The sequence below is a fragment of the Microplitis mediator genome, chromosome 1 (assembly GCF_029852145.1).
Source record: "Microplitis mediator isolate UGA2020A chromosome 1, iyMicMedi2.1, whole genome shotgun sequence".
Classification (NCBI taxonomy): domain Eukaryota; kingdom Metazoa; phylum Arthropoda; class Insecta; order Hymenoptera; family Braconidae; genus Microplitis; species Microplitis mediator.
The window spans coordinates 6,685,326-6,713,179 of record NC_079969.1 but is presented as its reverse complement, the minus strand read 5'-3'; the positions used below and the strand labels follow the sequence as shown (position 1 = coordinate 6,713,179).

The following is a 27,854-nucleotide window of genomic DNA, read 5'->3' as shown; positions in this document are numbered from 1 at the left end:
TCAAAATACTTAATTATGTTTTTTTTTAAAGCCAAACCGCCATATTCCTTATTTTAATGACTTAAGCCCATCATCACCGACGTTATCTTATTCATCACTGAGTGGTTTGGAGACTCACATATTAAATAATAAAATGTTTTCTCTCAACAATCACGAAATCGTAATTGTTATGACTCCGTATGTATTAATAGTATAGTATGTTACTGATAAGGAAGTGTTTTTGACAACAAGTGAGTATTAGCTCACGAGCTGTGAGATAAGTGGTACCAATATACGAGTGTCGAAAGCCCTTTCTTACTCAGTTACATACAATAGTTTTTGCATCGAATGGTAAGAAAGTATGTCTTTCTTTGGTAAAAAAAAAGATATTATATTGAAAAAAAATTTAGAGTCCGCTATGTGGTCTGAATGATTTCGTGTGAAAGCTACACAACGCACGGTGTTAAATTTTGGTTATTAAATATTTTTTTTTATCAATAATAGACGGGTCTCTCACCATATGAGCAGCAAAAATAATTCTCATAATTTTACTATTCCAGACGATCAATAGACACAAGTACAGAAGAATATAATTCCTTAGTAACAAAAACTGGTAAGTTTAAATAATTGAATAATTTATTTATCTTCAATATCATATTCATGCAAATCAGAAAGAATCTTAAGAAAGATTGACAAATCCTGCAGGAAGTATACTTACGAAACCATCATCTTTTTCGTCTTGTTTAAGTCTTTCGTATGAGTCTTGCTGAAAAACTCGTCAAGTAACTTGCTTAAGACCAGTGATCGGCAGTATCGATATTTTTGTTAACGATATCGATAATATTACTAATTTTTTCAAAAAATTAGAAATTAGAAAAAAAATATTACTAATTTTTCCGAAAATAAGTAATTAGCAAAAAAATATTACTAATTTTATTCAAAAATAAGTAATTAGCCAAAAATTATTACTAATTTTTCATAAAAATAAAAAATTAAAAAAAAAATATTACTAATTTTTCCGAAAATAAATAATTAGCAAAAAAATATTGCTAATTTTTTCGAAAATTAGTAATTAGCCAGAAAATATTACTAATTTTCCGTAAAAATAAGTAATTAGCCAGAAATAAATACTAATTTTTCATAAAATTAAAATAATTAGAAAAAAAATTACTAATTTTTTCATTAATAAGTAATTGGCAAAAAAATATTACTAATTTTTTTCATAAATTAATAATTAAACTGGAAATATTACTAATTTTACTCAAAAATTAATATTTAGCCAAAAAATTTTAGTAATTTTTATTTTAAATTAGTAATTAGCCAGAAAATATTGCAAAATTTTTTGGGAAATTAATAATTAGTAGAAAATATATCTAATTATTTGGAAAAGTGATTATTTACTGAAAAATATTACTAATTATTACAAAAAAATTATTAATTAGTCAAAAAATATTACTGAGTTTCTGCGAATATTCATAATATTTATGGAATATAATTGAAAACTAGAAATAACATACCAATAATTTTTGTTGGAAATGAGAAATAATGAAAAAAAAGTACTCCAAAAGTATTTTTATTCATTAGTTGGATGAAAAGATATTTAATTATTACCGAAAATTAACAATAATTTTTTCGTTTCCCAAAACTTTATATTCTCTACTTAAATTATTTTTTTTCTCAAGATTGAGTGTTTTGAATGAAATGAATTTTTAACCTTTCTGTTTCGTTTTTCAAACGTTTTTTTTTACAACACCGAGTGCTGGGTCTATATTTTCTATGGGATTTCTATGGAATGTCTCTGGGATTTCCAGAGAATTAAACTGGCGATAATTCTATTGTTTTTTACAACACCGAGTGCTGGGTCTTATTTTCTATGGGATGTCTCTGGGATTTCCAGAGAATTTAACCAGCGATAATTCTATTTTTTTTTTTTTTTTTGCTAGTGAATCACTATTTTATTATTTTATATTCACTAGGGATAGCTCAACTGGTAGAGCACTCGGCGCGATACCGAATTGGTCTGGGTTCGATTCCCAGTTCGGGCTATCTATATTTTTCTCAATTTATCTATAAATTGTCTTATTGAGAAGGTTATTTGCATGTTTAGGTTTCCACTATATAAAAATGGTTATTAGATAGTTATTCAGGATTCACTATTTTATTATTTTATATTTTTCTTTATGTAAACGTAACTAAGTTGAAAGAAGTCACTATGTAATTTGCCAAAATATACACAGTGGCTTGTTAGTTATGGTAAATTGGGGCCATTGGATTCAGTCATTTATGACTGAAACCAATGGACCTGATGAGCGACCTCGACATATAGGTAGTAATTGGTAAGCGAAGACCTCAACTTTATGGTTGAGTACACCGCTCAGTTATCACCTGCCGTGGAAGCTACTGGCTTTCTGACCTGCGCTGCCATGTCTGCCAGGTTTTCCTTAAAATCTGACAAATTGGTGGAGGGTTAGATGTCTCGCCGTAGAGGCTCTGTGCAAGCAACCTCTAGGTTCGGAATAGTTGCTGGTTCGGCACATACTTGATTCACTTATAAAAAAATTGCAAAAACGATCTCCTTCGCGACACCCGAAAAACTCCATCAGTAGAAAAGGGATTGGGGGTATCATTTCGAGACGAGCGAAAAAAAAATAGAGGGAAAGTAACTTATAGCCAAGTAACTTATAACCAAGTTGTACTGTATACCCATGCATTAATTTTCCATAATTAAAAAATAAGCTCATTTTTTTCAGCGGTTATTAACAACCACAATCTTTGCAAAGATGATGTTAATAACAGCAAACCAATAGTTATTGTATCAGTTAATTTAGATTATCAAGCTGAACATGGTATTTTATTGTCACAATTCATTTATATGTAAGTTTATATAATTATTGTTTCATCTTAACTGAAGCTGAGAACTTAACTTCATAATTATTAAGTATAAATATGAAGATTAATATTGGATATAAATAATATGTTTAGGCTTACATCGGAAAGTTTTCGATTAAACGTAAGAAGTGTTTGTCCCGAATTTACGGGTAATATTATGCCTGAAAAATTCGAATTACTTCATCAATGGCCGCCATGCTTTATAAATGCATTTTCACGGTTTTTCAGGTACTCATCATTATTTTAAATTAATTTATTTATAATAATTATTTTTTATTTGTAATAGTGATTGATATTTTTTTTTTCTTTAGACATAACGACTGTTCATATTTCAAGAATTAAATGATTCCGAGTAAATTTAATTGTTAAATTAATAATTATTATTTAATATATAAAACATAATTCATCTCAATGAAAAAAAAAAAGTTATTTAAATTAAATATTAATATCCATAACATTACTGCTTATTATCATTCGTTGTGATTGACTCGTTCATAAGGATTGATAGATAGTAATTGATTTGGTTCTCAATGAAAGATTAGTCGGTATTGCTGGGACCCGAACCTGGACCCTTCGAATATCAGTTGACGCTTGTACCACTCTGCCAGTCCACGGATTTACGAATCGAGATTAATTATAAGTTTTTTTGATTAAATGTCTGTAAGGCTCAATAAAAATTAAAAAGGCTCTGGTTGAGATGTTAGAGCACTCACAAGAATTTAAACAGAGCATCTTAAAGCCTCGAGGTTTTCGGAAGATCTTAGAAAAAAAATGGAAAGTAGAAACTATCATTAAAGAGTTCACTATAATAGCGATCAAGGAAAGCCATAAAGTTATCCGTAAATTAAGGCAGAAGTTTATTACCGCAAGTTCTTTCATTTTCTGGTTAAAAAAAATTTTTTTCTGTTCACCTAAAAGAGTTAAAATCGTTTTAATCCAATTCTAAGCGTACATACACTGAAAAAAAAATAACTTTTGTAAAAACAATATTTTTTTATGAAGTGAATCAATAAAAATTATAATTTAACAGGATTGAATTTTCGACTCAGAGTTTTTTTTCCTTTTCCCTATACATATAAAATAGCTTATTCGAATTCAAGCTCTTTCTATTTCTAAAAATCTCTCAAAATTTCATAGCTTTGCTATTAAAAGAAAAAAAAAAGACAAATATTGTACTTTAATTTATTGCTATATTTTTAGTTGTGGGGGCAATAATATAATAAAAAAATAATAATGATAATAAGTATTAATTAGACGAATATTATATTATTATTTATTATTAATAGCAGCAGTAAAATAATTATTTTTTTTCTTGTCATAGAATTTCATAGCTTTTAAGTTTAAAAACATGATGATAGTTGTTTATTATAAAAAGCCAACGGAAGTTGATAATTGTTTTCGAGTCATTATTATAAAGTTCAAGGCACAAAATAAGTAAAAATATATTTAATATACCGATAATTAATATTTTTTAATATACTTCATTTTTTGAAGAAATTTGTTATAGAAGTAGATTTTCCATTACCATTGGCCACCCAGAACAAAATGATTATGAATAATTATATATAATTATGCATGACTATTTGTATAATTATACATGAATTTATGTATAATATTATATATTATTTGATCTGGTCAGACTTGAACTATATCTGCTAATAAATATATATACAACTTGCTAGAACTTTTTTAACTCTTATTGGGTTCTACAGACATTTGATCAAAAAACCTTCTAGTTGATATCAGTTCATGACCATGGGTTGGCAAAGTGGTGCAAGCGTCAACTGATACACAGAAGGATCCAGGTTCGAGTCCCAGCAACACCATAACAATTTTTATTAGTCGTAAAAAAATTTTAAATAGATCCTGGACAAGCTTAATTAAGGCCTACGAGCATTTTTAATAAGAGCCTAAATAAGTTCTAATAACTACATGTCAAAATAAGCAAAGGCTATTAGGTGCTAAATAAAGAACTATATAAAAAATTAAATTAAAAAAATTCAATCTACCAAAGAACGCACTCATATAGGGGAGGGTGGGGCAGAGCGGCCCCCCTGAAATTTTGACCAAAAAGAAATTTTTTTTTTTTTCGACTAATTACTATAAATCCGATATGGTTGCGCATTTTTACCCCTACGCATGACATTTGGGGCAAAATGGACAAGCCCGAAGTTTTGAAAAAGTGATTTTTTCATATTTTTATCGTCAATTTAAAAAAAAATGATTATAATTCCACATTTCTAGCCCTACGCATAACACCTGGGGCAAAATGGACCAGCCGAAACTTCCGAAAAAATTATTTTTTCATATTTTTCGGCCGTTTCTCTATGTAAGAGGCAAATTTGGTCACTAAAAATTTATAAAAATTAAATTTTTTTTTTTAGTTGATAAATTTTTGAAATAAAGTAAAATTATAGAATTGATTTTTTTTTTTATTAAATAACAATTAGTAATTAAGGTAATCGAGAGTGAACGATTTTTTACGCTTTAAAAAATTTTTTTCGAGTAATATAAAACCAAAAATAGTTGTCAAGAGAAAGAAATACATTCTTAATGATGAAAACAATTTAAAAAAAAAAAAAACGAAAAAAAAAATTTTTTATCACTTTTTGAAGGGGGGCCGCTCTGCCCCACAAAAAAAAAAAAAAAATTTCAGAATTTTGGCAAAATGTCCATAAATTTGTTCGAAATAGGACAAAAGTAAAGTGATCTTATGGTTGAAAGCCACAAAAAATAATAATTGACTTAGGGGGGCCGCTCTGCCCCACCCTCCCCTATATTTGAGATATCAATACTGTTAAAATATTTTTAGTGTCAGTTTTTAATTACATTTAACGCTTGATAATTTCACTAGTATTGTATACTTGTTTTTAAGTCATTGTAAAGTTAGTACATACATTTATATCGCCTTTGTTTTTCAAAAAAATAAAGCGCTTAAAATAAAGAACAATATAATTTTCTTTGAAATAAAGTGTGCTGTTAACAATGAAATCATTTTTTTTTTATTCAATATTTATTTGTTTTAAAATAACTCATGCAAATCATCGATGTAATGAAATAGCCTATCAGCTAATAGAGATTCCACATGAATCTCCTTACGAAAGTAAGTGTAAAGTTGTTGTTATTTTCAACAATCAATTAATTATTCATTTAATTACAATTTAATACTTATTTTCGTTTTTTTGTTTAATTAAAAAAAAAAAATTAGTCCAAGATTGCAAATTCGTTAAGATACATTTTGAAGAACACAGAGCAAGACAATTAAAAATATCAATAGAATCAGACAATGAGATAATAGAGTCATTAGATCTTCATGAAACTGAAGGGTTATTAGCTGATTTTGCGACGCCTATTTATCAAAATCGGGTTTATTCAATTGAACGAGATGGAGATAGGTCAAAAGCTGATGAATATAGAATTGATACTTTAACTTTAGCTGATGTATGTATTAATTAAGAAATTATTAGAATTTTTTTTTAATGATATTATGGCTGATTAATTGATGGATTAATTAATTATTTTTCTAATAGTATGCTCCAGGGCTTGGCTACTTTACACTGTACCATGATAGAAAAAAATCAGCATCTATTATTTATACTATCAATGGCATTTCAGATATTAGTCTGGTAAATAGACTATTTTTATTTAATTTATGTACGAAGCATTTCTTTAACGAGTAATGATCAGTAATCCCTAATCACACTTCCGGAACGAATCATAATGGTCACAATCGCTCAATAATTGAACCCTAGTATTGCACGCCTCATAACGCGAAGCGTTTGAGGTTGTGCATTACTCTCAACATGTCCCAGTCAAACAATTCGCCGGACTTAAATTGCGTGTATTTCATTCATTTTGTATTTGTAAGGTAATACAAATGCACCATTATCAAGATAAATACTCTAATTATCACACTCGATGTGTTTAAAACACACATATTTTGTTTAACATTAATAAAAATATGATTAAAAAACTTTGTCGTGCTTGTCCGGATGTCTGTACGTGTGGATGTGCCACAATCACGGCCGTCAAACTCAACGTATCGGGACCATTCTTGTTTTATTAGCTTCAGAACGACACCGGATTTTTTGTTATTTAAAATGACTTTTTAATTCGCTGCCGTTTAATAATAATTAATAAAAAATATTGAAAACACTGGTCTTTTATATATCTATATATATGGGTGTATTTCTATGATTGTACGACTTCAGCTTTTGGCCACCTTCAGGCGCTGTTAGCCAGGCTGATGAATATGTACACGCATGCGCTGTACGTTTCTCATCGGACGCCAAAACCGCGAAAGAATGAACCCTAGAATTCAAGTAACTAAAAGTGATATTAAAAAAAAAATAATAATAATAATTATAAAACCAATATCATTTATTTTTTTATTTATTTATTTAATTCTAATTCCTTCGGTAGGATACTTGAATAATAAATTATTTTGTATTTTTGAATAAGCGTTATGAGGCGTGCACTTTTGGATTTTCCAAACTTTTTTTTTTAATCTGCTGTTGAACTAAAGTTGATCAATATTTTTAAATATTTATCTTAAATTTTTTTTTATTTTATTTTAAATATTTAAAAAATTAAAAATTTTTTCGGTAAACATATCTTTTAAGAATTCATCATCAATTATATAAATTTAGATCTAGTCATATATAATTGTATTTAATTATATAAATCTTTTTATTGTCAGAAGAAGGCTCTTGCGCGCTGACGCGCACTCATTATTTTTTACCTCTTGTAATGTTTTGATAACGACCTTCAACGCTTTCCTTATGAAAAAGTCCTTATTAAAAATATTCATTATGGATGCCTAACTTCCGTATTAGCTGCTAATATGACCAACCATCCCTATAGCAACCGTTACCATGACAACAGTCTCCATAGCAACCGTTGCTATCGAAACAGTCCCCATAGCAACCGTTGGTATGAAAACAGCCTCCATAGCAACCGTTGGTATGGCAACAGTATCCATAGCTACGGTTGCCATAACGACTATGAGCGGTGACAAAACATTAACTTTTCATTCAAATTTATTGAATCATAAAGAATAATATAATTGAATAAAATATAAATAACAGAATCGATCTTTCGATTCACGCCTAATGATTTCTAAAGTTCATTCGTATCCGAATGAAAATAATCATCTTATAAAATTATATATGATTATGCATAAATTTTTTCCCCGGGATAGAATAAAAAATTTAATAATTATCAGGAAGAGTATAACCTGTTGCATACTTTTCATTAATGTGTATTAAAAAATTGATAAAATGATGCTTATGAAATTTTTTAGGACGGTAATATTGGTGATTATATATTACGAAGAACAACTGAATCGTTTGAAGGATATTATGAATGGATTTACGTTAAAGTAGGATTAAAAGGTAAACCAATAGATTTTTTTTATATAGGTAAATTTCAAACAAATTGTTGATTTAAATTGTTTCTATATAATTAAACAAATTTATAATGATAAAAATATTAAATGAAGTATTATTTGTTTGAAAATTTTTTTTAGTTCCTGTAAATACTGAAGAAATACAAGAAGATCCAGATGATTCTTTACTAGAATCATTCAATTTAGAAGCTTTCCACTTAAATAAGGTTATAATTAAATTTCTAGTTCTATTGGATTTACAACCTAGTTACAAGTATTCATGTGATTTTATCAATGACTTTTAATTATTAGACAGTAGTATTAATCCTATAATAATCGGTTAATAATTGACAGCAAACCACCGGAGGAGTTGATTAAAAAGGTATTAATGTATTATAATTACATTGATATGATGTATGGTAATTTTTCGTCACCAGGAATAAGATTTGCTATCAGCGGAATTCACGTTCCCGAGGTAAAGTTTATTACTTACATCTATTTAATCAGTAAGATAAATATAAATTAGGGTATTTTGCTAGAAATCTATAATGTAAAAATATAAACCTTTCACTTTGAGTGATTGAGATCTGGTCCTAACAGAAAGTCTGTAGAAATACTTTGCGCGCGCAAGACACTGATCGCAAAGATTTTACAGCAAAATTGACTAGGACTTGCGCAATAATTTTTTTGAAAACAATCTTGCAGCAGTTTTGTACAAGTCTTGTAAAAACGGCTTAAGGAAAACCTCAACGTGTCTGCGCCTTAACATAACTATAAATCTCTCAGCAGATACTTAGCTAAGATTTTACTGCAAGATTTATGTATGACTTGCGCATGTTAATTATACGCAAATATAATATAGATATTTCATGTATGACACATTGTTTAAATTACTTTGATAGTTTCTGTGAAAAGCGTAAGAAATTTTTTAAAGATCCTTACGCATTACTTGCAGCAGATTTGCGCAAGACACTTGATATAAATATCTCTGTCACTATACCCCCTTTATCCAGGCCACAATATAAATATATAAATATATGTATAAGCAGAGTGACAGAGAAAGTTATATCAAGTGTCTTGCGCTAATCTGTTGCAAGAAATGTGTTTGGGTCTTCAAAAAATGTCTTGTGCTATATTTTAGGCATTAAATATACCCATGAATTTATTATTAATTAATTAGTCATATATCTTAAATATTTTTGGATAATTATGTCGGTAAAATATATTCTTCTGTACTTGTGCAAGTTTTGCACAAGATATGCGTTTTGAATCTTTTCATATAAATAAGTCCATAGTATAATCTTGTAGAGAATTTGACGCTCTACAAAAAAGATCTCGTATCATCTTTTGATAAATCCATCTATTTGAAAGTTATTGGAGCTGGAAGTCAAATCTATAAAAAATTTCCAGATCTTTTTACTTTTTCAGCAAAACTATCAGACTCATCAAAACATATCATAGGACCTTTTTTAGAGACAATTTTATTCCCTACAAATTATTTTCAATGAAGTTTTTTTAAATTCCGCACTGTTTTCTAGTTATTTTCATTTTAATGCCAAGCTCGTAAAAATAATAGTCTTCTAATCTATTCTGAGAACTTAACATTAAAATGAAAATAACTAGAAAACAATGCGGAATTAAAAAAAATTTCATTGAGAATAATTTGTAAAGAATAAAATTGTCTATAAAAAAGATCCTGTTACATTTTTCGATTAGTCTGATAGTTTTGCTGAAAAAGTAAAAAAGTTCTGGAAATTTATTATAGATTTGACTTCCGGCTCCAATAACTTTCGAATAGATGGATTTATCAAAAGATGATCAGTGACCTTTTTTGTAGAGCGTTAAATTTTCTACAAGATTATGCTATGGACTTATTTTTATGAGGTCCGAATGCCGAGCTAGAAAAATAAAAAAATAAAAATTTTTTTTTCCCATGTTATTTAAGCGTAAAATAGTAAAATTTTCAGCCTGTTTTTTTGTTGAAAAAAAAAAAAGTCGCCTCAAAACTTGTGTAATTAAGGAGCTCGGGAACAAAAGGTAACACTATTATAAATGATGAAAAGTAACACATAGACTTGAATTATTTATTTCTTCAATAAGTACACAATTTTATTAATTTTTTTTTAATGATCATTCAGGTGGTCCACGAAAACCAACTACTTATCTTCGAGTCTGATATGAAAATTTGTTGGTTCAAAATTTTATAAGAATTTTCTAATAATGATCAAAATTGGGAGTTTTAAGTCGCTTAAAAATTTTGACTATCAACTAATGATAACGGACTAATATTTTAAATTCTTTTTTTTATTTTTATATAACTCTATTATCATTCCACTAAAATATAACTTTTGTATAACCAAAAATATACTGGAATGTCATAAACAAACAAATTAAGTAAGATCTGAATGACCAAAAACATCTAACAATTGAATTAAAATAGATAAAGTATGTAAATAACTCATTTGTTCAACTTTTGAGGTTATATTTTTATTTATTGTGATATAAATTGACGGTGAAAAATCAAGACGCCTTAAAGGGATACGCTACCGGACCTCTTTCTCACACTCAAAAAAACAAACGGGACTGTCTTTGTTGCACTCGTAGAGTAAATGAGAATTTTAAAACAATTTTTCTCGGAGACGAATTAGAATTTTTGAAAATACGAAATTTCTAGCTCTTTGTTAAGGTTTTAAAAAACGCTGAAGATTCTCTATTTTAGGTTTCCAGTGTTTGTTCGTGAATTAAATTGAATTGAAAATCGGTCACCGTTACCCCTTACTATTAGTATTCAAGGGTCGCTCGAAAACGTTCAAAAGTACTCGGAAACATTCGAAATTCTTAAGCGACGTTTAAATATTTAAATTTCGGGCTGAAATTTTCATAGTATTCATGATTTTTACAAATATAAACTATTGTTGTCACGAGAAAGAAAACATTAACAAAACAAAAATCCGAATTTCAATCATTTTTGGAATTTTCCAAATCCTGGAGCTACCCTTTGAAAATTTTTATGGAGCTGATTTTTGGAGAAGATTCTAAAAATATGTTAAACCAACAAATTTTCATGATTCGAAAAAAAAAATTGTTGGTTTTCTTGGGTCATCCTACTGAACATTACCTATGTAAGTATATGGCGGCCATATAAGTCACATGAGAATAAACAGAATTAATGAAAATTACATCCAATTTATTTCATACAGAACATGAAATTTTTTAATTCTGTGCCAACACGTGGTTAATATTTTCAAATTTATATACCTTATTAAAAAGTCGATCATTATAACAACACACAATATCAATCAATGGATATATGAGTCAAACAACACGACACGCAATATTTAATTACTGAGTTCAAGGACAGCAAGGGCAGAAAATAGAATATATTTCTTCACAAATTCATGAAATAAAATCCAAGAATGGTTTGTTATTTAGTAATACGAGATGTTGTCAAAATCATAAGCTTAAAAAATTGTTAGACAAATGTTTAATTATCTTATTAACGAAATACTTCATTGACAAAGAAAACTTTGACTAAACTATGCAAGGAACCTCGTGCTTTATACCCGCCCTATTAATAAATTTAGTCATACAAGTCACGCAATATTACAACAATACGAATAATTAAACCCGTGTTTTAGCAACAGCAGTTTGTTTATTGATCAATGCTAATTTTCGCTGTATTTTAATTCGTTTCATTTCTAATTTTTGTGAACGTTTGTCACATAATTCCGTTATTTCTTTGAACAATACTTCAAAAATAAAAACAGTGATTATCCACATTAAGCTCAATGTACTGAAAATATAAACCATCCGAAAATCTTCGAATTCTAATTGATCGAATCCACTTTTATATGATTCTATTCTAGCAGCTAATTTCCTTTTTCTTATTATTTTTTTATAACGTTCAAATCGTTCGGCGTAATGAATGTGACCGGTTTCAAAAATATTCAATGCTGCTTTATCGATTTTGTTTTTCAAACTCCAACGTTTACGACTCATAAACACGTTGTACGATTTGAATAATACGTCTTTTGATATGTACAAATTGTCACTTAGTGATAGGTCGTTTAGAAACGTATGAGCAAATATACAAGCCGCCAAAGTATTTTTCGTAACTGAATCATATTCTGAAAATATGGTCTTTAACGGACTTGACATATTTATTGGACGGGAATCATTGATCAGATGAGAAACATTTACTGAAAGTGAATCATTCATCGGAACTGGATCGATGAATGGGATTGTATCAAATATCAAATTAAAGGTTTGTAACGAACCGAAAGAATCTCTCGTAATGTAGTTGTAGCAGCGACCATGATCAAACGAGTTTTGCTCATACAAGTATTCCTTATCAGAATCACTTGACCATATTTGTGTCTCGGCTATATAATCGCGGATTCTATCGTCGAAGAAGACTTTATATTTATTTGAATGTAAATCATCTAAATTTTCGACCCTACGGTAACTCGGTTTTGCCAGCATTGCCATGAGTTGACCCTCTAATGCCGGATTAAACATCAAAATAAATAAAGATGTGGCTAGAAAAGTAATACGCATGAATAAACGTTCTATGGGTGTCGTCATCCCCATATTCAATACCAACAACAAAATATCGAATAAGGTTGCAACAAAATTAAACTTATTATTGACTAAAACAAGTATAAAAATACTAGTTAGAATGATAATCGAAAGTATCAGAGTTTGATAACTGAACATACTGTCGACAATTTCCTCAAGGATTGGAACAGAACGTGAGTTTGTTATTATCGTGTAGCCTTCTTCTGAGTATAGAGGAATAATATCGAGATATTCGTAATAAAGTAGATCGAGTGGTTGTAATTTCAACCATACATCGTAAGTAGCGTTATTAAATAAGTTTTTAGTTCTTACAGAATGTGGAACATCATCAATCATACAGTAATGCATCACCGGTGTGACATTCAACATTGAAAATATGTTTTCAAAAACGAAATACGGGTTCCCGATTTGCTGATTGAGTACTTCAGGTATAAATTCATTTGATGAAACATCAAAGAGTAAATTATGTGCATAACCTTTCACTGGGTAACCGTCCAGATTTTTGGTTTTGTCAAAATGATAACTTTGACACAATTCCGAATCTGTAACAAAAATTTAACATTTAAGAAAAATATAATCACAAATTGAATGCAGTACCCTACCGTTTTTAAATGACTGCCTATACAATGTCCATCGATTATCTTTCGATTTCTTCTTAACTCTACTCCAGGGTTTCGGTGCTCTATCAGTGTAGGGGTTAAATGTATACACCAGCGTACTTTTGTTGACTTGATCTCGACAAACGTAAAATGATCCAAGGGCTTCAATATTCCACACCATTCTCAGTACTTTCATTGCCTTTCCACAATTTTCACCAACAACGAAAACCAATGACTCGACGTTCCAAATAATCGACGATTTTATTTCGTGAAGAAGAGCTTTTAGTTTTTTATCAGACTCTGCTGATATAATGTACGAGGGATGATTTGGATAGTGCCATTTCATCACAGTTGACTCGAAATCATCATCGATCGTTACAATCGACGCGTTGACCACTTCGTTTATTGAAATTTCGAACATGATGTCAATCAAGTCAACAGTTATAACCGCAGGGTTCAATTTATCAGGAAAGCACAGCTCAAGTAGTTGTTTCTGTTTAAAAATTTAATAATCAATTACTTAACATATTCAGTATCAATCACTTAACTAGTAAATCTATAGTCAGACCACTGAGAGCTTGATCTTTATTTAACGGTGCACGAAGAGAAATGTCAAGTAAATATGCCTATGCAGTATAGTAATAATTACATCACTCTATAGTGTATGTGACGTCGCACCTATGGGGCTGCTTATCAAGACTATAGATTAATGTAATTATTGCTATGCTGCATAGACGAATTTACTTAACGTTTCTTTCCGTGTGAGGTACAGAAATTGTATGTTTATTGAAGAAAACGCTCTCATTACTTTTAGTATAGGTACAAACGAACCATGAGCGACTTACATGAACATTTTTTTGCTCTTAAAAATTTTGAATATTCAAAAATCTTATTCTAATTATATATATAATATTCGCTTTTTTCGAATTCGAAATCTCAATTATTATTGTTGCCAATTAAAATCATTATCAATTTACTAAAAAATTGTAAACAATTTATTATCCGCAATTGTAAATAATTAATGACCATAATCAAAAAATTATTTAACCATCAAACATTCTTATAATTTTATTCAGATTTTAATTCAAATAAGTTACTTTTTTTTCGCGTATGCAATTTTATTTCTTATAATCAGTGATTACATTCCTCTTGAAAAAAAAAACAAAAAAAGGTTTTTCTTATAATCGGGTTCATTTTTCCTCAGTTAAATTTTTCAAATTCTCTAATGAAACATACACTTGAAAAAAAATATTTCTTTTGTTAACGAAAATTTTAAATTTCCAGCATCGACTGGATTGATCAACTTGCCCACCCTTTTCTACCAACTGTAACTAACCATTTAAAAATAGTAAATAATTTTTTTTCTTCATGAAAATGATGTTTCACTCAGCTCAACCTTCCTCTTAATTATAATTAAAATTAAATTATAATTAACAATAGATTAATTACCGTATCATTTTGAAAATCTGACAAACTCGTTGATTCTGGAGACTCCTCAATGTCATCGCAGCCGACGAAATTCACAAATAGTAAACATAAAAAAATAAACTTTAAGAACATCATCATTATTAAAATATTTTTTATAATAAAGTTAAATATTTAATCGCGAAATGATCTGCGGAATACGTGCATCTATTCTCTTTGACTTTTTAGCTGTAACTAACGACAGAATAAATAAATAAACAAATGAAAATATATTAAATATTGAAATATAGTGGGAATGGGAAAGGATACGTGTCCTTTTGTCAATCGATGCGTTACATGTTTCAGCTTTTATTTCAAACTATTTATGCTATTTCGCGTTCATGGTCTCACTGTTTCTAAAAACTGCGCATTTTGTTGCTATTGCAGCCAATTGATTTTCAGAAAAAAAATTATATATTGACCCATTTTAACTTATGCATAAAATAAATACTGAAATTTTTCGTTACTTTTAAATGAACTTGAAAAAATTTAGCTATTACGGTTAATAAGAATTGAACAAATAGATCTTTGAATATTAATATGACATATTGATATTTAAATAAAGTTATCAAAACTTTTTTTTCTCTTCAAATAAAATCTATCGAAAAAAATTACATTTGAACATTTTTTTTTTTGCTTTAATTTTTTAATGTCAGTGTAGATTTTATGTTGAATTGCATCCATTTCGATCCGTAATTTTAATTTTGGAGTAGATTCATATTTAATAAATACGTGTTTTTATTTCTTCAAAATCATTAAAGAATTATTTATTATTCCACTCCGCGGAATTTTTTCAAAAGTAATATCAATATTTCCGCCCTTTTCGTCAACGACGGAGTCAATTTTGCTCCAAAAGGATTAAGCAAAAAATAATATGCTCGGCATTGATTCCGGAAATTTTTACCCCGTATACATATCGATCAGGTAAATTGTAAATAAATATATGTGCGCAACATTATATGCCATATACGAAAAATAGTAAATAACCATGAATTCCAACAGGTCCCCGAGAATTCTGAATTACTTATTCGACAAAAAATATTTCACTTGACTTAAATTGAAAGAATTATTGACGACAACATTAATAAAAATTTTGGTTTATTCTTTTTTTTTTATTTATTAGGTAACAAGTACTAAATTTGATACATTTTCATAATTCCACAATAGAAATGTCATTTTTTAATAAATTATACAATGTGCTCATCACTAGTGGATATATATATATATATATATATATATATATATATTAGGGTGCTTCGTTTCCGGCGAAAGTATTTTTTTCGTTGCTCATCAAGCAAAATATTGTTTTTTATGCTGAAACGAAAATTCCTGGTAAGTTTGAGCTCTTAATTCCAATCCTAAGTACATTCCATTTGATTTCAAAGATTTCCCATTTAAAATACACGTAAATTAAATTACTTTTTTCTTAACTTTCTAATACTCAGCTGCGTTTTTTGATATCGGCGCGGTTTTGGTTGCAAATTGTAGGCTATTTGGTGTTCTTCAAAAGTGCCCGTAGTTACTTAGCTGTAATTCCAGCTGTTTTACTTGTGACCGTTGCGGAAGTTATTTTTCCTATAAAATTGACCTTTATTGGCTTGCAGAACGTAAACCAATGAAACTACACTATAAATGCTAATAGAAATTTTATAGGAAATTTTATTCCCTTCAAAAAAAGTCCTATGAGTCAAGTCGCTAAAGTCCATAGTTTCCGAGTTATAGTAATTTTAATAATTTGAAAAATAAAATATCAATTGTAATTGTTTTTTTTTATATTTTATTTTTCAAATTATTAAAATTACTATAACTCGGAAACTATGGACTTTAGCGACTTGACTCATAGGACTTTTTTTGAAGGGAATAAAATTTCCTATAAAATTTCTATTAGCATTTATAGTGTAGTTTCATTGGTTTACGTTCTGCAAGCCAATAAAGGTCAATTTTATAGGAAAAATAACTTCCGCAACGGTCACAAGTAAAACAGCTGGAATTACAGCTAAGTAACTACGGGCACTTTTGAAGAACACCAAATAGCCTACAATTTGCAACCAAAACCGCGCCGATATCAAAAAACGCAGCTGAGTATTAGAAAGTTAAGAAAAAAGTAATTTAATTTACGTGTATTTTAAATGGGAAATCTTTGAAATCAAATGGAATGTACTTAGGATTGGAATTAAGAGCTCAAACTTACCAGGAATTTTCGTTTCAGCATAAAAAACAATATTTTGCTTGATGAGCAACGAAAAAAATACTTTCGCCGGAAACGAAGCACCCTAATATATATATTACGGTGGCTTAAAAAACGTCTTGATCTTTGTGCTTTTACTCTTATTCTTCAAAAAGTTATTAGGGTTTGGTGAAAAAAAAAATTCCCTCCAAGTTTGAGATTTGAAAACTGAATTTTTCTCGCGTCTTCACAAAATTCATTTTTTTTGAGTAAAATTGCTAGAAAATGGCTTATTTGATTCGTGGTAACTTTTGCTATTCCAAAATACAAATTTGCGAAAATGAAACACTAGATTGTTTAAATGTTTTTTAGATTTTGAAAATTCTTGAGTGACCTCTCTCAAACTAAAAATTTCTACTCAAAAGTGGTGATAATTTTTTTTTACCGCACTCAAGCTTTTTGAGGGTAAAAGCAAAACAAAATCTTTTTTTAGGATCCCTAATATGTAAATATCTATATATATTTATATACACGGGAAGAAAATTATGGAAAATGTTCCCATAATTTTGTGAAATTTTTTCCTATACCATCATGGGAATTACGACCATAAATTATGGGAGCGGTTCCTATAATTATAGGAATGTTTCCCATAATTATAGGAATAGTTCCTATAATTATGGGAATGATACCCATAACGTTATAGGAATGGTTTCTTTAATTACAGGAATGGTCCCTATAATTGATAGGAGTACTTTCTATAATATTATGGGAATCATTCCCATAATATATAGGAACTATTCTTATAAATTATAGGAACCGTTCCCATAAATTATAGGAACCATTCCCATAACATTATAGGAATGGTTCCTATAATAGTATGAGAACTATTCCTATAATATTATAGGAATGGTTCCCATAATGGTAAAGGAATAGTTCCTATACTATTAGAGGGATGGTTCCCATAATATATAGGGACCATCCTTATATTAGTATGGGTACAATTCCCATATCATTATGGGAACTATTCCCATAATGCATAGCAAAACTTCCCATAATTTTCTTTTCGTGTAGTTGCTATAGAAATCCCACATCAAGGAACGGTTTTCATAAGAATTTTATGTGACTTTTTTTATCAAAAACAAAAAAAAAAATCTTTGGTTCTGTGCCAACGGGCGATCAATAATTTTCAAGTTTTATATATTTTATTTCAATGTCAATCATTTTAACTACACACAATATCAATCAATAGATACATAAGTCAAACAACAGAACACGCAATATTTAATTACTCAGTTCAAGGGCAGAAAATGGAATATACAATTTTATAAACTAATAAAATAACGTAAAATCATTTGTTATTCGATTTCATGGTCAAAAATTAAATAATTTTGAACGAGAGCAAAATTTTTACGGTTTGTAATTTGGTAATTTCGAACGTTCTGCAAATCGAATAGTTAGAAAATCGTTTTACCAATTTTTTTTTTTAAATTATGTTTAAAACGTTAGATTAATATTCAAAACTCCGACTCAATTATGCGAGGAACCTTTTCCTTTACAATGCATTTTTGATAAGTATTTTAAATATCTGTCAATTAATTCAATGACACTGTGTAAAATAAATGAATGAATGTATTTATAAAAGTTACGCAATATTACAGCAATACGAATAATTAAACCCGTGTTTCAGCAACGGCAGGTTGTTTATTGATCAATGCTAAATTTCGCTGTATTTTAATTCGTTTCATTTCTAATTTTCGTAATCGTTTGTCATATGATTCCGTCATTTTTTTGAACATTATTTCAAAAATAAAAACAGTGACTGTCCACATTAAGCTCAATGTACCGAAAATATAAACTATTCGAAAATCTTCGAACTCTAATTGATCAAATCCACTTTTATATGATTCGATTCTAGCAGCTAATTTCTTTTTTCTTTTTAATTCTTTATATCGTTCAAAGCGTTCGACGTAATGAATATGACCGGATTCAAAAAGATTCATTGCTGCTTTATCGATTTTGTTTTTCAAACTCCAACGTTTACGACTCATAAACACGTTGTAGGATTTGAATAATAAGTCCTTCGATATGTATAGATTGTCGTTTAATGCAGAATCACGATACTTATAAGCAAATATACAAGCCGCTAAAGTATTTTTCGTAACTGAATCATATTCCGGAAATACGCTCTTCATCTGACTCGACATATTAATCGGACGGGAATCATTAATCAGAAGAGAAACATTTACTGAAAGTGAATCATTCATCGGAACTGGATCGATAAACGGGAGTGTATCAAATATCAAATTACGGATTTCTACCGGATCATGATGTTCTCTCGTAATTCGGTCGTAGCATCGACCAAAATCAAACGAGTTTTGCTCATACAAGTATTCCTTATCAGAATCACTTGACCATAATTGTGTGTCAGCTATATAATCGCGGATTGTATCGTCGAAGAAGACTTTATATTTATTTGAATGTAAATCATCTAAATTTTCGACCCTACGGTAACTCGGTTTTGCCAGCAAAGCCATGAGTTGACCCTCTAATGCCGGATTAAACATCAACATAAATAAAGATGCGGATAAAAAAGTTATACGCATGAATAAACGCTCTATAGGTGTCCTCATCCCCATATTCAATACCAATAACAAGATATCGAAAAAGGTCTCGATAAAATTGAACTTATTATTGATTAAAATAAGTACGAAGATACTAGTTAGAATGATAATCGAAAGTATCAGAGTTTGATAACTAAACATACCGTCGACTATTTCCTCAAGGATTGGAACAGAACGTGAGTTTGTTATTATCGTGTAGCCTTCTTCTGAGTATAGCGGAATAAAATCGAGATATTCGTAATAAAGTAGATCGAGTGGTTTTAAATCCATCCATACATCGTAAATACCGTTATTAAATAATCTTTTAGTTCTGGCAGAATGAGGATCATCTTCAATTATATAGTAGTTCATCACCGGTGTGACATTCAACATTGAAAATATGTTTTCAAAAACGAAATACGGGTTCCCGATTTGCTGATTGAGTGCTTCAGGTGTAAATTCATTTGATGAAACATCAAAGAGTAAATTATGTGCATAACCTTTCACTGGGTAACCGTCCAGATTTTTGGTTTTGTCAAAATGATAACTTTGACACAATTCCGAATCTGTAACAAAAATTTAACATTTAAGAAAAATATAATCACAAATTGAATGCAGTACCCTACCGTTTTTAAATGACTGCCTATACAATGTCCATCGATTATCTTTCGATTTCTTCTTAACTCTACTCCAGGGTTTCGGTGCTCTATCAGTGTAGGGGTTAAATGTATACACCAGCGTACTTTTGTTGACTTGATCTCGACAAACGTAAAATGATCCAAGGGCTTCAATGTTCCACACCATCCTCAGTACTTTCATCGCCTTTCCACAGTTTTCGCCAACAACGAAAACCAATGACTCGACGTTCCAAATAATCGACGATTTTATTTCGTGAAGAAGAGCTTTTAGTTTTCTATCAGACTCTGCTGATATAATGTACGAGGGATGATTTGGATAGTGCCATTTCATCACAGTTGACTCGAAATCACTATCGATCGTTACAATGGACGCGTTGACCACTTCGTTTATTGAAATTTCGAACATGATGTCAATCAAGTCAACAGTTATAACTGCAGGGTTCAATTTATCAGGAAAGCACAGCTCAAGTAGTTGTTTCTGTTTAAAAATCGCACAATAATTATATAATCATACAAATCAATTTATTGTATACGTATAAAATATAAATTACCATATCATTGTGAAAAATTTCTAAATCAGTTGTTGCTTCATCACTTTTACCAATATTGTGACACGCAATTAAATTTACTATCAAACACAAAATAACAACTTTTTCCCACATTTTTACAATAATTTCAATGAAATTAAAATTTTAAATTATCAAAAGTTTGAAAACCCTAAAATAATCTTAACTTTTTTTAAATTTAATGTTTTAATTTTAAGTAAATTATAGAACGAATTGAATCACTGAATGCTCGAATAGCTTCCATGTCTACCCACTTCAACTTATTGCTCATAACTGACAACTTAATAGTATTATTTGCTGGAATATCTACTTCATTAGTTGTTAAGGATACGTGTCCATACATGAGGATCTCTTCGATTTTTCGAGCGCGCCAATGAGTCCTCGAGAAGTATATGACGCATGTTATTAAAAGTATAACGTATTAGCATCATACTCATATACTTATTATAGCAAAACAAATGTATGTACATTACATAGTATTCAATTTACAGATAAATAATTTAAAGATTTATTTTTTCCTGCATCAGTAATCATAAAAATTATCTTAAAAAAATATTTGCCCAGAACTGGGCGCCACAGAATTCAAAAATATTTAACACTAGTCCATTAGTCATTATATATTTTTCTTTCGAATAGAAGTATATATTTTTTTGCAACGTTTCAAGTTGATTGTTACTGAAAACCACTTTCATTTATTAGTAAACTATTGATTTACAGAAATATACAAACTGAGGCATGACGGCACCACTTAAGCGAGTAATTAGTTGTTGTGGCTTTTATAATATCGGTTGCAATTTTTTTTAGTTATTACAAAAATTTATCATTATTTTACAGTAAATTCAAACGAATAAATTTTAACTCTAATCTCTTACTTGGGGACTAATAGACCCCAACATCAACTTCAGAGTAAAATTTGAACGCGATCACACTCGAATTTGGTGATTTTCAACACAATCCGTTTGTGTTAATTGACTTCATTAGATTTTATGGTGAAAAGAAACAAATTTATTATTTAATCTGAAATAATTCTGTTTTGCTCCGGACATGTATAAAATTTTCGGATGTCAACTGACCTCGGTGTTTCCTACATCGTTCAACTTGTTAAACATAACAGGTTACTATAAAATAACGTGAAATTTAAACGTGTTAATTGAGTGGAAACAATATATAAAAAAACATGTGACTTAACTGCGTGACTGATAACTGACTAATTTTTTAAAACTTTTTTACGGAGAGTGCGTTAACATCCTGCGGAAGTTATCCCTATATCTTATACTATTTTCGTATACATATATACTTATATAACTCGTACAAAGAATATGAAGGAAGAGTTCGAAAAAAAATATGTCACAACTTATATTTTTTTATTTATTCAATTTTTCGCTGGTTATAAACAAATTTTAAGATTCTAATTTTTTAAAATGAAAATTTAACAAAAACTATTAAAGATACAGTAAAAATGGTCATAGACAATATTGTAGAGAATTAAATTTTCTTCAAAAAAGGTTTCTTGTGTTCAAGTCGTAAAATTAATTGTTTAGCCGGAAAAGCTCTGAAAATGGACTTTTCTTCAGTATGCTTCAAACTTAATGTTATGACTGAGATTAAAAAAAATTATTACGGAAGCTGTGTCGACACACGTGACATTAATGTCACCCTAAAGAGGGGAAATTCATTAAAAAAAAAATTCTATTTATAAATACTTTTTTTCACTTTCCTCAATAAGTTGTAACTTTTCCTCTGTAGTAATAAAAAATCTGGGCTAAAAAATCGATTGATGGTCGATAATTATCCGATGTCTAAACTTGGTCATGTGGTCAGGAAAAATGGAAACAATCTTGCCAGTGATTTTTTTTCATTTTCTTCTCAAAGTCTGGACCCAACTTTATCAACGATTTACATCCACTGTCGGTAATACGGAATGGATATATATATTATTTTACGTGGGTGGCAGGCGTTTGAGTGGTCAAACATTTTGTAATATTAAGCGGGAGAATGAAATATTTATATTTTTTTTTATCTTTTTGCTATGGAAATTGAAAATTTTCAAAAAAAGGAAAGATGCTGATTTCGGTTCGATTTTCGAAAATCGAGTTTTCAACAGATGTCGGAATTTTTAGGTCCTAGAAAACTATTCTATTTTTGAATGGCAGCCCGTGTGTGTGTGTGTGTGTGTGTGTGTGTGTGTGTGTGTGTGTGTGTGTGTGTGTGTGTGTGTGTGTGTGTGTGTGTGTGTGTGTGTGTTTGCAAACAACTTTTGACGTACGATATCTTTGTAACAAATAAAAAAATTTCAATTTATTTTGCGACAATCAAAAAAGCTCATCACGACTCGAAGTTGATTAGAAAAATTTTAAGTCGATCGGCTGAATAGTTGCCGATTTATTTGGAAAATCAAAATTAGAAAAATAATTTTATTCGGATTTCTGTGGCATAATTCGTAAACTGCTTCACAGATTTGCCTAAAAATTGAATCAGATCTAATTCACAACAATCTTTTTTGATTGCCGCACAGTAAATGCTAATCAGTCAATTTCTTCCAAAGATACCGTCCGACAAAAATTACTTTTATCAACAGAATGCATTTTTTTTTTGGTTCGAGAATAAAATATTCATCTTTTGAACTTCTCGAGCTTGAAAACAAGGAGAAGTTTAGGGATTTTCCTACATTATAAGTATCTATTGCACGAACTGTAATCATATGAACAGACAGGCAACTACTGTCGTACTTAAAAGACTTGTGTAAAATTCACGTAAGATTGTTGCGTAGAACTTGCTGCTCTATAATTTGATGTTACATATTCAAAAAATCAAATTTATAAGTAGCGAATATTCTGGTGTTCAAAAATTGAAACTTGTCTAGTATTGTTTTGTCGAAAATCTGTAGTTTTACGAAAGGATATATTCAAATTGTAACTTAGCTTGAGTTTATTATTAATGTTACAAATACTGGCGATCGAACCTCTTCAAGTTATCAGTGTTTCAAAAATAAAAAAAAATTGTAATAATGATAATAATAATATCTTATAATGAATTTTTCTGTTGAAGAGTAAACATCCAAGCCCGTGTTTGGGATATACAAATCCAAATTCAACTGAACTATCGAGTTCATCAATAGACAGTGTAGACGAATTCACGAAAAAGGAAAAAAAATTCTTTAATTTAACCTCTCATACTGTTGTAGTCGTAATGACACAGTTAGTAATTTAATTCAATTACATAATTACTTATTTATTCAGATCATTCCATTTAACGCTCTAATTACATTGTAATATTAAATATTCTTTATGCGTGCTATAATTTCAGACGAAATGTTTATTCAAATACGGGAAAAAATGTCCCTCCATTTTTGAGAACAGGTAAATTTAAAACCGTAGTTCAAAAAAATATTCTTATAATAATAAATTTATTAATTTTACTTATAATTTTTGTTAAAAATAGCAATTGTAAACTATCATAAAGCTTGCTCGAATTACGAAAAGCCATCAATTTTTTTTTCAAGTGATGTTGATTTCCAAACTGGTCACAGTAATTTTCTTTCAGAGTTCTATTCAATGTAAGTTTAATAGATAATTACTAATTTATTTATTTGTATCTTGTTTTTTTTTTCGAAAACATATAAAATCCTAAATTCTGTTTTAAGTAAAAATAACTGTACATTAGAGTGGCCTATAAAAGCCAACTATTTTTTTTGAAATCTCAAATGAAAATTTGTTGGTTTAATTTTAAGATTCCTCTCCAAAATCAGCTCGATAAAAAATTTTTAAGAGGTCACTCAAGAATATTGATAATTCTAAAAATGATTGAAATTCGGATTTTTTCTCGTTCAAAAATTTCGAATGTTTCTGAGTACTGTCTTTTGGACGTTTTCGAGCGACCTGGGAATATTAACCCAGATAGCAAAATGACGTCTTGATGAGTTCTGAATGAATTCCTATTTATGATTTGGACGTCTCATCAACATCTTAAAGAAGTCTTTAAGAAGTTCTCAAGATGTCGAATGAGCCACCTAGCGAACTCAGTAAGACGTCTTTAAAAAGAGTTCTTTTTTCTGACTTCGCAAACAAGACTTCAGTATGAACTTACCATGACGTCTTAAGGAGCTCCTAATTTTGACTTCATTTAGACCAAAGAAGTTAAAAAAAAAGCTTACATGTAGACGTCACAAAACTGAGATCTTCAAGAACTCTTAATTAAGAGTTCTTAAAAATGACATCTTTAAGAAGTCATTATTAGACTGCTTGAGGACGCATTCAAAATGACCAAGTAAAGCAGTCATTCCGACTTGAATGCTGTCTGGGAACATTAATATTGTAGCATAATAAATGAATATAGAACCCGAAACATAGAAAAAATTATTTATTTACGTACTTTTTTTTTAAATCAATTTTTAGATTTTGGCCATTAAAATGTTACCCAATTTTATTGCTTAAGGTTGTCCAGTAAATTTCGGGTTACGCAAAAGTAATATTTTAGTAGAATAATAATAATTGAGTTATCAAAAATAAAATTCGAAGTATTATTAGTTACATTTTATGAATTAATATTCAAAATTTTTAAGCTACAATTAAAAATCTACCCAGACAGCATTCGAGTCGGAATGACTGCTTTACTTGGTCTTTTTGAAGGCGTCCTCAAGCAGTCTTATAATGATTTCTTGAAGGTATCATTTTTAAGAACTCTTAATTAAGAATTCTTGAAGACGTCAGTTTTGTGACGTCTAAATGTATCCTTTTTTTTTAACTTCTTTGAAGTCATAATGAAGTCAAAATTAGGAGCTCCTTAAGACGTCATGGTAAGTTCATACTGAAGTCTTATTTGCGAAGTCAGAAAAAAGAACTCGTTTTAAAGACGTCTTACTGAGTTCGCTAGATGGTTCATTAGACATCTTGAGAACTTCCTAAAGACTTCTTTAAGATGTTGATAAGACGTCCAAATCATAAATAGGAACTCATTCAGAACTCATCAAGACGTCATTTTGCTATCTTCGGGTATATTTTGAGCTGAATTTTTCAGATGATATTAACTCTAGAGAAAGAAAATATTTGTGCTAATAGGATGAAAAAATTAAAAAAAAAAAAAGCAATCTGAATTTCAATCATTTTTGTAAGTATCAAAATTCTTACTTAACTTTTTAAACATATTGTATCGAGCTGGTTTCAAGAAAAGGTTCTCAAAACATGTTAAGCCAAAAAAATTTAATATGAGACTCCAAAAAAATAAATAGTCGAATTTTTTGAGTTCATTTAATATATATATAATTATATTAATAATCAATTTTTTTTCTTTGATTTTCTTTTTCTTCTATTATATCTCTTCATAAATCTATGTCTTATCATTTCATAATAATTTTATCAGTATACTATCATGTTAATATAAATAATAATTCCAATTATGTTTTTATAGTTTTATGAAAAATAATTTTCGTTACAATTTAAATGACACTTGTTCGAAATATATGGATAATTATAGACTAAGAAATTTACATTTTCCACGACCATGGCCATCGTGTGTTATTTACAAGTACTCATATTTTTTTAGGTAAGATACACTATTCATTTTAAAACAAATAGTTTATCGTTTTAAGTACCCAGGGAAAAAAATTAACATATAATTGAATAGAATTTTATATAAAGTTAGGTATGAATTTTAGTTCGATCTTATTTTATAGTTAAATACTCTCTTAATTTGAATCAGTGGAATTTCACTAGTTTGCCAGTGAAATCTCACTGATTGACTAGTAAAACTCACTGATTCGACCAGTGGTCTTGGCGGCCATTTAATCCCACTGGTTACTCAGTGAACTTCACTGGTAAACTCAGTGAATTTTAATGGCGAACGTAGTCACTGATTTAACAGTGAGAATTTCCACTGATTCATCATTGAGTTTCACTGATTCAACAGTGAGCTGATATAATTTTCATTATAACCCAACTTATACATATAGGGCATGATTATTTACCCAAAATAAATAAATTAAAAACATATTTACGCGAATTTACTCTATTAAACTCCTATTACATCAACTGTATTAAAATTGTTCAAAATAATGTGTAAGAAGGAAACTGCACTTCGAGCTTTCTTCGAAATTTTACAAATATAATGGTCGATTAAATTATAAAAATTATCAAGGCTCGGAGGATAGCTTAAATTAAAAACATAATATAATTTATGTAAAATAGAAAATGCAATAATAGGGCCACAATTTGGCTTAAAATTTATTAATTAATTCAATTGTCATTAACAAACAAACATCAGGTTATGTATAACTTGGTATAACTAATAACTAATTATAGGTCGCTGTTGACAACGGACACTCGAGGTACTTAAATTTCGTACTGGTTTGAATCAGTGAACCCAATACTCACTGGTTTACCAGTGCGCAACTTTTAGTCTCACTGATTCATCAGTGATTTTTTTACTCACTGAATGAACCAGTGGATTTCTCACTGATTTAAATTTAGAGAGTATAATTATATACACTGTAAAAAAAGCGGTGTTAAAATCGACTCATTTTAACACCGGTGCGGTGTTAAACTGAACTTACACCAGTGTAGTAGTGTTACATAGTGGTGTTATCTGACTGGTATCGAATCCATCCAATGCTACTAAAGTATTTAATGCTTTAATTGAATGGAATTCATAATTGATGATCGAATTTTAATCTTAATTAATAATAGTATTAATTAATTAATTTATTTATAACTAATTTAATATTTTATTTATTTCAGAACTTATGATTGCTCCCATATCAAGACAACTTAGAGATCATAAAACCAATTTTTATTTTTTGATCTGATAATTTTGTGATTATCATAATAATATATATAAAAATTGTATTGAAGATAATTTGTAATAATATATAATGTACCCTTCTAATTACCGAAAGTTAATTAATTATTGTTTCAAAAAAAGCTACTAAAAGACGTTTTTTTTAAACTTAATCGATACTACTGTAGATTGAATTATATCCACGAGAAGGGAAACA

The 27,854-nt window shown here is 29.2% G+C and overlaps 3 protein-coding genes across 4 annotated transcripts; 1 reads left to right on the top strand and 2 right to left on the bottom strand.

Moving 5' to 3' along the window:
• The first annotated feature begins 324 nt into the window (after positions 1-324).
• LOC130671450 (uncharacterized) lies at positions 325-27,718 on the top strand. 2 transcript variants are annotated; one of them, XM_057475358.1, is made up of 10 exons: positions 325-452; positions 540-592; positions 8,171-8,261; positions 8,396-8,481; positions 8,609-8,729; positions 23,915-24,063; positions 24,173-24,225; positions 24,308-24,422; positions 26,273-26,407; positions 27,598-27,718. In XM_057475358.1, exons 5-10 carry the CDS (start codon positions 8,643-8,645, stop codon positions 27,629-27,631), a joined length of 573 nt encoding a protein of 190 aa, XP_057331341.1. In that variant the 5' UTR covers positions 325-452; positions 540-592; positions 8,171-8,261; positions 8,396-8,481; positions 8,609-8,642; the 3' UTR covers positions 27,632-27,718. The 2 variants fall into 2 exon arrangements, with proteins under 2 accessions (XP_057331341.1, XP_057331333.1); XM_057475350.1 differs by having other exon boundaries at positions 8,396-8,528.
• Positions 10,335-15,300, bottom strand: LOC130671413 (uncharacterized). Its single transcript, XM_057475297.1, has 3 exons — positions 14,881-15,300; positions 13,435-13,924; positions 10,335-13,374 (listed from the first exon to the last, which is right to left on the bottom strand). Exons 1-3 carry the CDS (start codon positions 14,995-14,997, stop codon positions 11,876-11,878), a joined length of 2,106 nt encoding a protein of 701 aa, XP_057331280.1. The 5' UTR covers positions 14,998-15,300; the 3' UTR covers positions 10,335-11,875.
• LOC130671423 (uncharacterized) lies at positions 18,116-21,098 on the bottom strand. The gene is made up of 3 exons (XM_057475309.1): positions 20,852-21,098; positions 20,289-20,778; positions 18,116-20,228 (listed from the first exon to the last, which is right to left on the bottom strand). The coding sequence occupies exons 1-3, from the start codon at positions 20,960-20,962 to the stop codon at positions 18,733-18,735; spliced, it is 2,097 nt and encodes a 698-aa protein (XP_057331292.1). The 5' UTR covers positions 20,963-21,098; the 3' UTR covers positions 18,116-18,732.
• Positions 27,719-27,854: the final 136 nt, after the last annotated feature.

Bases quoted from the DNA above. Each gene is read 5' to 3' on its own strand.
- LOC130671450 (XM_057475358.1), top strand. From the start codon at position 8,643: ATGTATTATAATTACATTGATATGATGTATGGTAATTTTTCGTCACCA. The intron at 8,730-23,914 runs GTAAAGTTTATT...TTTCTGTTGAAG, and splicing joins GCGGAATTCACGTTCCCGAG to AGTAAACATCCAAGCCCGTG. The intron at 24,423-26,272 runs GTAAGTTTAATA...ATGTTTTTATAG, and splicing joins CTTTCAGAGTTCTATTCAAT to TTTTATGAAAAATAATTTTC.
- LOC130671423 (XM_057475309.1), bottom strand. From the start codon at position 20,962: ATGTGGGAAAAAGTTGTTATTTTGTGTTTGATAGTAAATTTAATTGCG. The intron at 20,779-20,851 runs GTAATTTATATT...ATTTTTAAACAG, and splicing joins AAATTTTTCACAATGATATG to AAACAACTACTTGAGCTGTG. The intron at 20,229-20,288 runs GTAGGGTACTGC...TTTTTGTTACAG, and splicing joins TAGGCAGTCATTTAAAAACG to ATTCGGAATTGTGTCAAAGT.
- LOC130671413 (XM_057475297.1), bottom strand. From the start codon at position 14,997: ATGATGATGTTCTTAAAGTTTATTTTTTTATGTTTACTATTTGTGAAT. The intron at 13,925-14,880 runs GTAATTAATCTA...ATTTTTAAACAG, and splicing joins CAGATTTTCAAAATGATACG to AAACAACTACTTGAGCTGTG. The intron at 13,375-13,434 runs GTAGGGTACTGC...TTTTTGTTACAG, and splicing joins TAGGCAGTCATTTAAAAACG to ATTCGGAATTGTGTCAAAGT.